Here is a 12,605-nt window from a genome sequence, read left to right as displayed (position 1 = left end):
TCCAGGAACCAAAGCAGGCAGAGCCTGTAAGCAGGAGCCCCCAGGGCACAAGCCCATTGAACCTAAGGAGTGGAGTGAAGAGGGAGACTGCTGAGCTCTGTCCTCTGCCCCTGGAACAGGACTCTGGGGCTCTGACCACAGTCATATCCTGATCGCAGTCTAGGCCCCCCCATAGAACAGCAGGGGCCCCCTCCACCTCAGCCCTATGGCAGAGGGAGGCGCATATGGTCATTCACAGACCAGGAGGGAGGACAGAGCCTCACACACTGAGACCCTTGTGGGAGTGTCCTAAAAGCTCAGGAAGCACCCCAAAACCAGGCTCAGGCTGGGAAAATGAGCAAGCAGAGAAACAAGGGGAACACCATTAAGAAATATTTTGCAAACGAGCTCAAGAAGGGCCAAAATACTCAGTCTGAAGATAAGGAGGCACACGCTCCTACATCTAAAGACTCCAAGAAAAAAACAGAAATTGGGCTCAGGCTATGACAGAGCTCAAAAATGTCTTTGAAAATCAAATGAGGGAGTTAGAAGAAAAACTGGGAAAAGAAAGAAGAGAGATGCAGGAAAAACATGAAAATGAAGTCAGCAGCCTAGTCAAGGAAATCCAAAAAAAAAATGCTTAAGAAAATAGCATTCTAAAAACCAGCTTAGGTCAAATGGATAAAACAGTTCAAAAAGTTATGGAGGAGAAGAATGCTTTAAAAAGCAGAATTGGCCAGATGGAAAAAGAGATAAGAAAACTCTCTGAGGAGAACAAGTCCTCCAGACAAAGAATAGAATTCAGGGAGATTGATGAATTTACCAGAAATCAGGAATCAATACTTCAAAACCCAAAAAATGAAAAATTAGAAAAAAATGTGAAATATCTCATTGAAAAAACAACTGATATGGAAAACAGACTTAGGAAAGATAATTTAAAAATTATTGGAATGCGTGAAAGTCATGATCAGGAAAAGAGTCTTGACATCATTTTCAAAGAATTACTACAGGAAAATTGCTCTGATAATCTAGAAGCAGAGGGCAAAATAGAAATGGAGAGAATCCACCGATCCCCCCGAGAAAGAGATCCCAAAAAACCAACCCCCTAGGAATATTATAGCCAAGTTCCAGAACTCCCAAGTCAAAGAGAAAATATTACAAGCAGCCAGAAGGACACAGTTCAAGTATCATGGAGCTGCAGTCAGGATCACACAGGACTTAGCAGCAACTACATTGGAAGCTCATAGGGCTTGGAATATAATATATACCAGAAGGCAAAAGAGCTTAGAATGCAGCCAAGATTGAACTACCCAGCAAGGCTGAATGTCCTCTTCCAGGGAAAAAGATGGCCTTTCAATGAACCAGGGGAATTTCAAACATTCCTTTTGGAATGGCCAGAGCTGAACAGAAGGTTTGATCTTCAGATACAGGACTCAGGTGAAGTATAGAGATTGGAGGAGAAGGGGAAAATATGAGGGACTTAATGAGTATGAACTGCATGTATTCCTGTATAGAAAAATGACATTGATAATACTCATATGAACCTTCTCAGTTAATAGAGCAGGTAGAGGGAGCTTTTATAGTTGAATCACAGGAGAAAGCTGAATTTGAAGATAAAATATGGTATAAAAATGGAGTCAATAAAAAAAAGGGAAATGTAATGGGAGAAAGAAAAAGGAGAGGGGGAATAGGCCAAAATATTTCATATAAGATTTTTCTTTATTACAATGAGCTATTGCAATGATATGGAAGGGGGAAGGCAAGGGGGAATGAAGGAATCTTTGCTCTCATCAGAGATGGCTAGGAGAGGAAACAGTATATATACTCAATGGTGTATAGGCATATGGGGTAAGAAGGAGAGAGGGGGGACAGGGGAAGGGGGGGATGTGAGTCATGGAGGAGAGGATGGACCATGTGGGGAGAGTGGTCATTATAACACATTTTCTTTTTTACTTCTTGCAAGGGTCTGGGATTGGATGGCCTGTCCGGGACCATAGGGTCAGGTGGATGCTGGGCCTAAGGAGTGGTATGGGGGCTCAGGGCCTCTTGGCCCCAGAGCCAGGAATCTGTCTACTGTGCCACTCAGCTACCCTCTGGCAGAGTCATAGTGAAAGGAGAGAGAAAATATAGTACATGGTAGTGGAGAAATACAAAAGGAGGAAGTTGCAATTAGCAATGGCAATGGTGGAAAATTATGGAAGTAACTTTAGCCATGGACTTATCATAAAGAATGTGATCCACCCACAACAGAGTTGTTGGTGTTGGAACAAAGACTCAAGCACATTTTTTATTACTATTATTTTGGAGGAGTGCAGGGCAAATGGGGCTGGGTGGCCTGCCTGGGGCCACATAGCGGGGTGATAGTTGGGTGTCTGAGGCCGGATTTGGATCCAGGTGCTCCTGGCTCAAGGGCCAATGCTCTGTCTGCCACCCAGCCACCCCTATTATTATTACTATTTTATTTTTTGGGGGGGGTTCTTTTTTTATTCTTTTTTTTTTTTTGGTTTTTGCATGGCAGTGGGGTTAAGGTAGCTTGCAGGCTGGGTGATTGTTGGGTGTACGGGGCCGGATGTGGGCTTGGGTGCTTGTGGCTCCAGGGCTGGTGCTCCATCCATTGCACCACCTGGCCATACCTACAATTATTACTATTATTTTTTAATTTTAATTTTTTTTCTCTCCCCTTTACTTTATTGCTCAAGCAAGTGTATATTTATGGGGGAGGGGGTATTTCATTTACTCTTAAACAAGAATATTTTATTAATGTAAAAAAACATTTGTACAAAATGAGAATAAATATTAAATAATATAAAAATTTTTATTAAAAAAAGAAACTAAATGGGGGGCAGCTAGGTGGTGCGGTGATAGAGTGCCAGCCCTGGAGTCAGGAGTACCTGGGTTCAGATCCAGTCTCAGACATCTAATAATTAGCTAGCTGTGTGGCCTTGGGCAAGCCACTTAACTCCATTTGCCTTGCAAAACCCTTTAAAAAAAAAGATTAAATGTTATCATGTGGTTTTGAAGTATATGATCATTAAAATATTTACTAACTTTTGGGGGAAAGAAGAAAATAATTCTTAAGGATAGAAGATAAGAAACCATGAGGTAATGTGTAGGAGAAAGGGAAAAAATTAAATCAAACTTAAAAATTAAATTCAAGCCTCTGAAATGCCGTAATAATACAGATAAAGAAAAATAATTGTACATAACTGTAGCATGATGGTGATAGAAGTACAAAATAACTACAATGATTATGAAGAGATGAATAACAATTAATTGACAATATTTATTAAATGATTATAATATGCCAGGCAGTAATTGGGGAAATTTTTTGCCACTTGTCATTTTTTCTAACCAATATTCATCACAAAAATACAGTCACAATGATTTGAAGAGGAATAAAACAAAGAAAACCTAAAAAAATGTATAGGAGCAAGGACACATCCTTGTTTTACTCCACTGGTAACTGGGAAATCTCAAGAGCATCATCCACTATCCAGGACCCAGGCAGGCATGAAATTGACATATAATACTGATGAACTTCTCTGGGCAACCAAATTTTGACATAATTTTCCATAAACCCTCGTGACTGATGGTATCACAGACCTTGGTCAGATCTATAGATGTTGTATACAGATCTCTGTTATGTTACTGGCATTTTCCTGGAGTTGTTGGGCTGCAAGCACCACATAGACTGTTATTCTACTCTTTCTGAAGCCATATTGACTCAGGGAAGTGACCAACTTCCAGGTGAAAGATCAACCTATTGAGAAGGACTCTGGCAAGAATCTTACCAGCAATGGCTAAAAGAGAAGCACTCCCTGGGACTGTCACAGGACAATCTATCCCCTTTATCTTTATTGGGGTTTTTTTTTTCATAAAACTATCACCTAGTTTTATTTATTAGTTCAATTGTTTTTGGTAGTTTTTTGTGGGTTTTTTGGTTTGTTTTTTGCTTTCAGTCTTATTAATCTTACCTTTGATTTTCAGGTTTTCCAATTTGGTGTTCTATTGAAGATTTTTAATTTGTTCTTTTTTCAAGTTCTTTTAGTTTCATGCCCAATTTAGTGATTTGTTCTTTTTTCCATGTTGTTGGTGTAAGAGTTTAAGAAAATAATTTTTCTCCTAAATCAGGGGGTTGGTTGGTTGGTTTGTTAATTGGTTCTTGTCCTTCATTAATTTTTTTGCAAGACAATGGGGTTAAGTGACTTGTCAAAGGTCACACAGCTAGGTAATTCTTATATGTCTGAGGCTGGATTTGAATTCAGTACTCCTAGCTTTCCACTTGTCCTTCATTATTGAAGAAGACCAAAACAACATCACTGTGTTTGAGACAAATTACAATGTGTACGACTGTGGCTGATCAGACCAATACAAGTTCGAAATGCGCTACCACAGGTTGAGCACAAATATTCTATATGATTGCCTGGGGTGGGTACTCTAAACTTACGGATATCATGTTTCCTTTGAGGTGCTTCAATTCTGTTTTCCTTATAGAGTGCAACACCCTCTTTGATGAAGGCATACCATGCTGAGTGGTCCTGTGTTAGTGTTTCCCATAATGTTCAATCAATTCTAAATTTCTTCAATAAGACCTTCAGGGTGTTTCAGTATCACTTATTCTGACCCCCTTGTGAGCCCTGTGTGAGCTCTCCATAAAATAGACTTTTTGGCAAGTGTATCTCTGGCATGACAATGTGTCCAGCCCATCATAGTTACACTCTCTGTAGTAATGTTGTAATGCTAGGCAGTTTAGCGCAAGAAAAGATAACAGTGTTTGGTATCTTCTCCTGGCCAGGTGATCTTCAGAATCTTCCAAAGACTTTTTAAATGGAAGTGATTCAGTTTCCTGACATGGCTGTTGAGTTTCACAGACATATAGCGGTGAGATCAGCACAACATCACTATAGACCTATAGTCTGGTAATCAGTCTAATACGTTTTCTCCTCCACACTTTCTTTTGGAGCCTCCCAAATAGTGAGTTAACTCTGGCAATGCAAGTATCAACCTCAGTGTCAATGTGTACTTCCTTGGAAAGGACACTGCCTAATTAAGTGAACTTTTTCACAACACTCAAAACTTATTCCTTTGCTGTAATTTATGGTTCCATGTATGGATGGTATGGTACTGGTTGATGGAGCACTGGTATTTTCTTAATGTTAATTATTAGACCAAAATGAGCACAAGCATAGAAAATTGATTCATACTTTGTTGCATCTCAGCTTCAGAGACTGCATTGAGTGTATAATTATCTACAAATAGAAGATTATGCACGAACACTCCCTCCACTTTGATCTTGGTTTGTAGCCTTTTCAAGTTAAAGAATTTGCCATCAGTGCATTAGCTGACCTTGAGGCCATGTTCATACTTAGTGAAGGCATTTGATAACATGGCTGGAAACATCATGCTAAAAACTATGGGAGCAAGAACATATCCTTGTTTCACTCTTTTAGTGATTAGGAAATCATGAAAGCATCATCTGCTATCCAGAACCTGGGCATGCATGCCATCATGAAACTGATGTATAATACTGATGAACTTCATGACATAATTTTTGTCATAATTTTCCATAAACCTCACAGCTGATGGCATAAAAGGCCTTGGTCATATCTAAAAATGTTGAATACAGACTTCTGTTCTGTTCCTGGCATTTTTTCTGGAGTTGTTGGGCAGCAAACATTGTATCCACTGTTCCTCTACCCTTTCTGAAGCTATACTGACTCTTAGGGTGGTGACCAACTTCCAGGTGAAGATCGCCTATTGAGAAGAACTCTGGCAACAATCTTACCAGCAATGACTAAAAGAGAAATACTACTGTGATTATCACAGGACAATCTGTTCCATTTAATAGAGATGTTCAATGGAGGCATGCTTGAATTCTTGAATGAATCTTCTTCATTCCATATAACTTGGAAAATTTCAGTTTTTGTATGAGCAATGGTCCCCCAATTTTGTAGATCTCAGCTGGAATAGAATCAGCACCTGGTGCTTTGCCACTTGGAAGGGGCCTAATGGCATTCAAAACTTCTTCTATTGGAACTTCTGCTAGGAAATGATTGACTTCAACTTGAGGTAAACAATTATTTCTGCATTGATTAATAATGGTCTGATAAGAACACTATTGAAGTGTTCAGCCCATCTCTCTAGTGTCATATCCCTATTGTTAATCAATGTGAATCCAATAGCACTGAGTAGCTGAGATGTGCCAAATATCTTTGACCTATGAATAGCCTTTAGGGCATCTTAAAAACATTTTGATTTGTTTACTGTCTTCATAAAATTAAATTTCATCTGCCTTCTTACTGAGCCAAGAGTCCTGCTCTCAGATTTGCTTCTACTTTGTTTTTAATGGAATTAAATGCTGCTTTCTTATAAATGGAAGAACTGTTGTGGAGTTCTCATTTTTCATTTAGCAGTTTCTGTATTTCCCCATCATTTTCATCAAACCAGTCTTGATGTTTGCAAGTATTCTGGCCCAGATGAGCAAATGCAGTGCTGCACACCATTTCTCTGAAAGTTGCTCCCTCTTTTTCTGCTCCACTGTTGCCAATTGTGTGTTGACTCAGTTTTCCCTCCAAGTTAGCAACAAACTGTTCCCACTCAGAGAAACACAGTAATCTCTTGACATTAATTCTTCTAATATTCATTTTGCCTTGGGCCCACCACTTTGAATATGAATATTTAGAGAGGATGAGTCTGTGATCAGTCCAGCACTCTGAAACACACATTGCCTTTGTCACTCTTACGTCATATGTGCCTCTTCTCCTTACAATCACAGTCTTATAGATGCCAATTTTTGCCACAAAGGTACATCTAGGAAGTTTTATTGCATTTAGGTAAATGGAAGACAGTGTTTGTAATGAAAATGTCATGAGATACACAAGTCTTCAGTAGAAGGCTACCATTGTTGCTTCTGTTTCCATCTCCATTCCTACCAAATACTGCTTGATATGTCTGGTCCTCTTTTAGTACATTGATAATAAGGATCTCCAGTAAAATTTTTCTTTAACTTCATCAGGATACATCATGGTGAGAGCATAGGCAATGATGATGGTGGCAGAGCTTTTTCCTGAAAGTAACAATCCCATTGTCATGAGCCTGAAGGTCACTTCTTTTGGTAACTATTCAAGAGTTTTGACTAGATAAGTTTTGATTATAAAACCTACCCCAGAGTTTCGGCATTCCCCTTCACTATGGTCACTCCAGGAAAAAAAAATGTATCCAACTCCAAATTCAATAAATTGACCTTCCTTTGCCAACCTTGTTTCACTCAGGGTTGCTATCTCAATATGATATCTTCTGAGTTCTCTTGCTGAGTCCGTCTTTCAGGTCTATTGGATCTTGTGTTGTTTATGAGTGTGCGCATCTTCATGTACTGCTGGTGAGTGGGATTTTCTTTGAAGAAATTTTTGTAGATATTTTTGTGTCTTGACCACACTGGTATCCCTGTCTGCCATGATAATCAGGTCAGGGTTGGGTAAGCAGACAATTTTTAGGGCACCATTTCTAGCCCCTTCCTCACAACAGGAGGTGAGCAGTATGATCCTTAAAAGGATTGCTCAGTCACCCAGGGGGCTGCTGAATCTCACTGCTGCTTTCAATGGGGAAGTGACCCTATGGTCTGGGCTGCCTGTATGTAGGGTTGTGACTACAGCTCCCAGCAGCACTTACTGCTTCATCACTTGCCTGTCACCACACGACTTTGAGGAATGAGTATGAGTGATGTCTTTTATTGCATGAGTAATTTGTATTTAAGTGAGGTAGAGCTGAGCAAAGTCATCTGCCTCACTCTCTCTTCCAAAATCATCATGATCCAGAGTAGCAAGACAGAGTCAAGACAACTGCTGATGCTTCTAGATGCAATGGATGATCTTGGCATCTTTGATGTCTAACCAAACTTCACAGCACCTGGGTCAGCTGGCTTTATGGCCATTGGAACCTATTGTTCTCTTCCATCCATTCCACCAGTGGAAGACTTCACATGCCTGGGGTTGACACCCCCTACTACTCACCAATGAGCTTGAGACTCCCTCAGTTACCCTCAACCTTTAGTCCACCTGCCGAAACAGTTGTCGCTGTATATGCTAGAGCTTCTTGGAGCCATGGGTGAGAGTGAGTTAGCACAGGTGGACATCAAAGGTGGAAAGAAGTTCTGAAGAGGACTCAGCAGCCCTCACATCAAAGTCTTCCTTAAACACACCCTACACCTGTCATTCTCTTTAATGAAATTAATTATTGTTTCTGTGATTTGTTCTTTGATCTACTTATTCCTTAACATGAGATTATTTAGCTTCCAGCTAAGTTTTAATCTATCTTTCCACTATCTTTTGTTGCATGTAGTTTTTATTGCATTATAATCTGAAAAGGGTGCTATGTGCTGCTGAGAAAAATGTTATTTTCCTATCTTTTCTCATTTAGTTACCTTCTTAACTTCTTCATTGTTCTTGCTCCTATTGTCTTCTCTCTCTCTTTTACCCTTTCCTTACTCACCAGTGTTTTGCTTCTATCTACCACCTCTACTCATTGACCCTCCTTTCTGTCAATCCCTAAACTGCCCCACTCTTTATTTAATTTCTTTCCCTCCTACTTCTCTTTTGAGTAAGATAAATTTCTATATTCAACTCTTACGTATATTCTTCCCTCTTTGAGCTGATATTGATGAAATTAAGGTTCAAGTAATATTCATCATGCACTCTCCCATCTTTCCCTCCATTATAATTAGTATTCCACATCTTTTCAGGTGTGATAATTTACCTTATTCTTTCTCTCCCTTCCTTCTGCACACATTTCTCATCCTGTAATTTCTTTTTGTCATCACCCGGAATTTACCGTAATCCCATACCTTCTTTCTATGAATATTCCTTCTAACTCTACTTTTAGTCATTAAATTTTTAAGAATTACAAGTATCATCTTCTCATGTAGAGATATAAACAGTTTAGCTCTAATGAATCCCTTGTATTTTCTTTCCCCTTTTTACCTGTTTGTGCTTTTCCTGGGTCTTGATATCAGATGTCAGCTTTTAGACTTAGATCTGGATTTCTTCTTGTGAAAGCTTGAAATTCTTCTAATTCATTACATGAACATTTTTTTTACCTTGATATGATACCTTTGGGAACTCTTGAATCAGATGAGTTGGATCTCTTCTTGTTTGTTCTATAATTTGAATGCTGCTTCCCCTGCCAATCTGGATGGAATTGCTGGTCCTAGGCCTCCACTTCAGCCTGACTTCTTTCTCAGCCTTCTGGTAGACTAATACAGGTGCTCATCTTGCCCCTTCTCTGTCTCCTCTGTTTTTCCATAATCTCTCGTCAGGAGATGCTTCTATTGCCTGATATTGTACTAATAAATAGTGCTAGTTTCTGGTTTCTCCTAAATCTCCCTGATATTCATCCATATTTCCTCCTATATCTCAATGCTGTGAGGAGTATTCAGCTAATCTAGGTCATGTCTCCTAATCGTTGACCTTAGGAAGATTTTTGAGTCATCTACTTATATTAATACAGTTCATGGTTCAAATCTTTCTTACTACCTAATGCATTTTAGATAATGTCCTGACAATTGGTCATCCAGACTGCTTCAATAGTTGGAATGATAAGAGAGTTTTCAGCCTTGAGGAGATGACTAATTACATTACATTTTTGGATTGCTCTAATTATGATTTTTCTCTCATGTATACTCTAAATCTGCTCCCACTTGATTTTTATATCCTAGTCCTAGTTAAAAATCCTATTTAAAACTATGAGGAAAATGTTTCATGATTCTTAATAAATGGATAGAGAACTAACTTAACTTGCCCCAAACAGAACACATTATCCTCCAAACCTGCCCCTTTTCCTGTGTTTTCTCTTTTTATAAAGGTTACCATTAGCCTTCCATTTTCCCAGGTTCACAATCTTGAAGTCAACCTGCTCTATTTGTTCTTTCTCTCCCAACTCCTTCCCATACCACATCAGATCTGCCAAAACTTGTCACTTCTGTCCTTTTGTCTTCTCTCTTATGTGATCCCCTTCTCTCTACCCAAATGGCTTCTGTGCTAATTCTTTACCCCACTACTACTGTAATAATGTCCCTCTTCTTAGCCTTTATCTTCTCCAATCTATCCTCCACATAGTTGGCAAAAAATATTTTAAAAACACAGATTTGAGTTTGTTATTACTCTGTCTAAGAAGTTTTTTCTACTGCTTCTAGAATATAAACTATTCTGGTTAACATATAAAGTTCTTCACACTCTGGTTCCAACAGATCTTTTCAGTTGATCTCATAACGCATCCCCTTACACACTATTAAGTTCCAGACAAAATGATCAAATGACTTCCCTTTAAAATGCATTCTGCCTCCTTTCTCTGTATCTAAACTATCTTCTAAATCTGAAAATGTGCCCTGTCTTTCATTCCTTTTGGAATTCCTTGCTCCATTTAATCTCCAGTTTAAGTTCTTTCTCCTATACAAGAAGGTTTGTTCCTTCCCATTATTAGCACTCCATTTTCTTCAGATTACTTCATATGAATTTTGTTGTTACTTATATGTGTGTATGGTGCATGTTCTTTCCTTCTTAGCACTATGTAAATTTTCAAGGGAAAAACTATTTTATTTTTTTGCCTCTTCATCTCCATTACCTAGTATATGGCATATAAGTATTTAATAATTATTTATTGATTTGAATTCAGGAGTGAAAAAGAAATCTATTATATTCAAGATCATCTTGGTGGAACACCTTTCTTTTTTGGCAAAACTTACTGTTTTAAAGATTTTTGGGGTTAAAGTTCCTAATACTAAGCTAAAAGAATTTATATAGGTAGTTAGTGATAGCAATTTAGGGGCAGTTAGGTGTCATAATAGATAGAAACCTCTCTTCCTGAATTCAAATCTAGCTACTTATTAGCTGTGGGATCCGAGGTAAGTCCTTTAACCCCGTTTCCTTCTCTGTGAATTGAGCTGGAGAAGCAAATGGCAAATCACTCTGACAGCTTTATGAAAAAAGTCCCAAAAGGGGTCACAGTAGATCCCAGTATATATTTTTTTAGAAGCAGGGGTTAATTTTTAGAAATTGTGGTATTTTGTTTAGGGTAAACAATGTACTACTGCTTTGTCAAAGCAAATGCAAAATACTTGTTTTTATACCAGAAGTGATGATTAAGGAATAGCTAAATAACACATGTTGACTAAAAAATGCTGTATGTAAAACATTTAAATTTTGAAATGTCTAGCAAAAAAAAAACCTTTTTAATTTCCTTTTTTTAATAGATACCTGTCCAGCAACAACAATCAATGACCCTTGTCGAAGCTTTATAACATCTTCACTTTCAAACTACCTATATGTCTTCATACTTGGACAAATGCTGCTAGGAGTTGGAGGAACCCCTCTCTATACTTTGGGAACAGCCTTTATTGATGACAGTGTTCCCACACACTTGTCTTCTCTCTATATAGGTGAATTCTTTTACTAATATACTTTAGCCACTTAATTTTAGTTATTAATAATCATTTCTCTTATTAGAATATAAGGTATAATGAAGGATGTAATTATTGTAATACTCCATATTCCTAATCATGTTAGTAAGATTAAATATGTGAAATTATAATTATAAAAAACTAATCTTTGCCAAAAAGTATTGAGAAAGTACATTTTTCTCCTTTATTTGCAAAAAGTGGGTGACTATTGGTTTGGAATAATAGCATAATACCATCAGATTCATTTCATATTCATTTAATATGTTGATTGATTTACTGAACTGATTTTTTTTTCTTGTTTCAATTTTTTGTAAGAAAATAACTGCTGAGAATGGGTGAGGGAAAGTATATTTGGAAATGAAGATGATATAAAAAACTACAATATGATTTTTTTAAATATGAAATAAATTTAGATAAATTATGTTCTTTATTAATAAATACAAGTAGATTCTTTAGATCCCAATTTTTGTTTAAACTTAAAGAAAATTTATATTATATTTCATAAAGTAAAAGATTATTGTTGTTCTATATATGAAGAGGGTAAAAATATTTGGCTTTTTAATGAAATCAGTAATAATGACTTTTATATATTAAATCATACTAATTTCTATCTGGGTTAGATAATGAATTCTTTAAATCCTATGAAGTGACCCAAAAGCAATATCATAAGTCCATGAGACATACATTTGCAATTGAATTTATTACGAGACAAAGACACTTACTATGGTAAGTCCCTCTGTGGTACAAGGAAAACCTTGGTATTTAAGTTATAGGGAAAAATTAAATTCATAGGGGAGGGGAAATGGATTAATCCCTTTCTGAAAGGAAGGAGAATGAATCAATAAGATGGCAAAAGCAGCATTCTATTCCCTTGGGAACTGATAGACTTTGAAGATATCTATGGTCTATTATCTATTATCACACACATTTTCTTAGTCTGTTGCAGACTGACTGACACCTGTCTGGGCTCCTAAGGATACACAGAGTATACAAGTTAGGGTGCAAACAATAAATTATGTCAGTGTAGAGGAATCTTCAGTCTTTAACAGTTTCAGCGCCTTTTTCATACTCTGTATCCAGTGTTTCTGAAAAATATGACAACTCAAGAAGATAAGTTCAGGGGACCCCTTAACAAAAGTTAAGTATTTTCCATCATTTAAGGCCTGTATGAAGGAAA

At 37.6% G+C, this 12,605-nt stretch overlaps 1 protein-coding gene across 1 annotated transcript in view; it reads left to right on the top strand.

The window, feature by feature from the left end:
* The window catches only part of LOC141499734 (solute carrier organic anion transporter family member 4C1-like), a 126,539-nt gene that overhangs the window by 23,061 nt on the left and 90,873 nt on the right, over positions 1-12,605 (top strand). The window contains exon 3 of the mRNA XM_074202409.1: positions 11,222-11,407. Coding sequence (XP_074058510.1) covers positions 11,222-11,407 — 186 coding nt within the window. The remainder of the gene's footprint in view (positions 1-11,221; positions 11,408-12,605) is intronic.

This window comes from Macrotis lagotis, chromosome X, assembly GCF_037893015.1.
Source record: "Macrotis lagotis isolate mMagLag1 chromosome X, bilby.v1.9.chrom.fasta, whole genome shotgun sequence".
In the NCBI taxonomy this organism is placed as follows: domain Eukaryota; kingdom Metazoa; phylum Chordata; class Mammalia; order Peramelemorphia; family Peramelidae; genus Macrotis; species Macrotis lagotis.
This window is presented reverse-complemented; position numbering and strand designations above follow the sequence as displayed.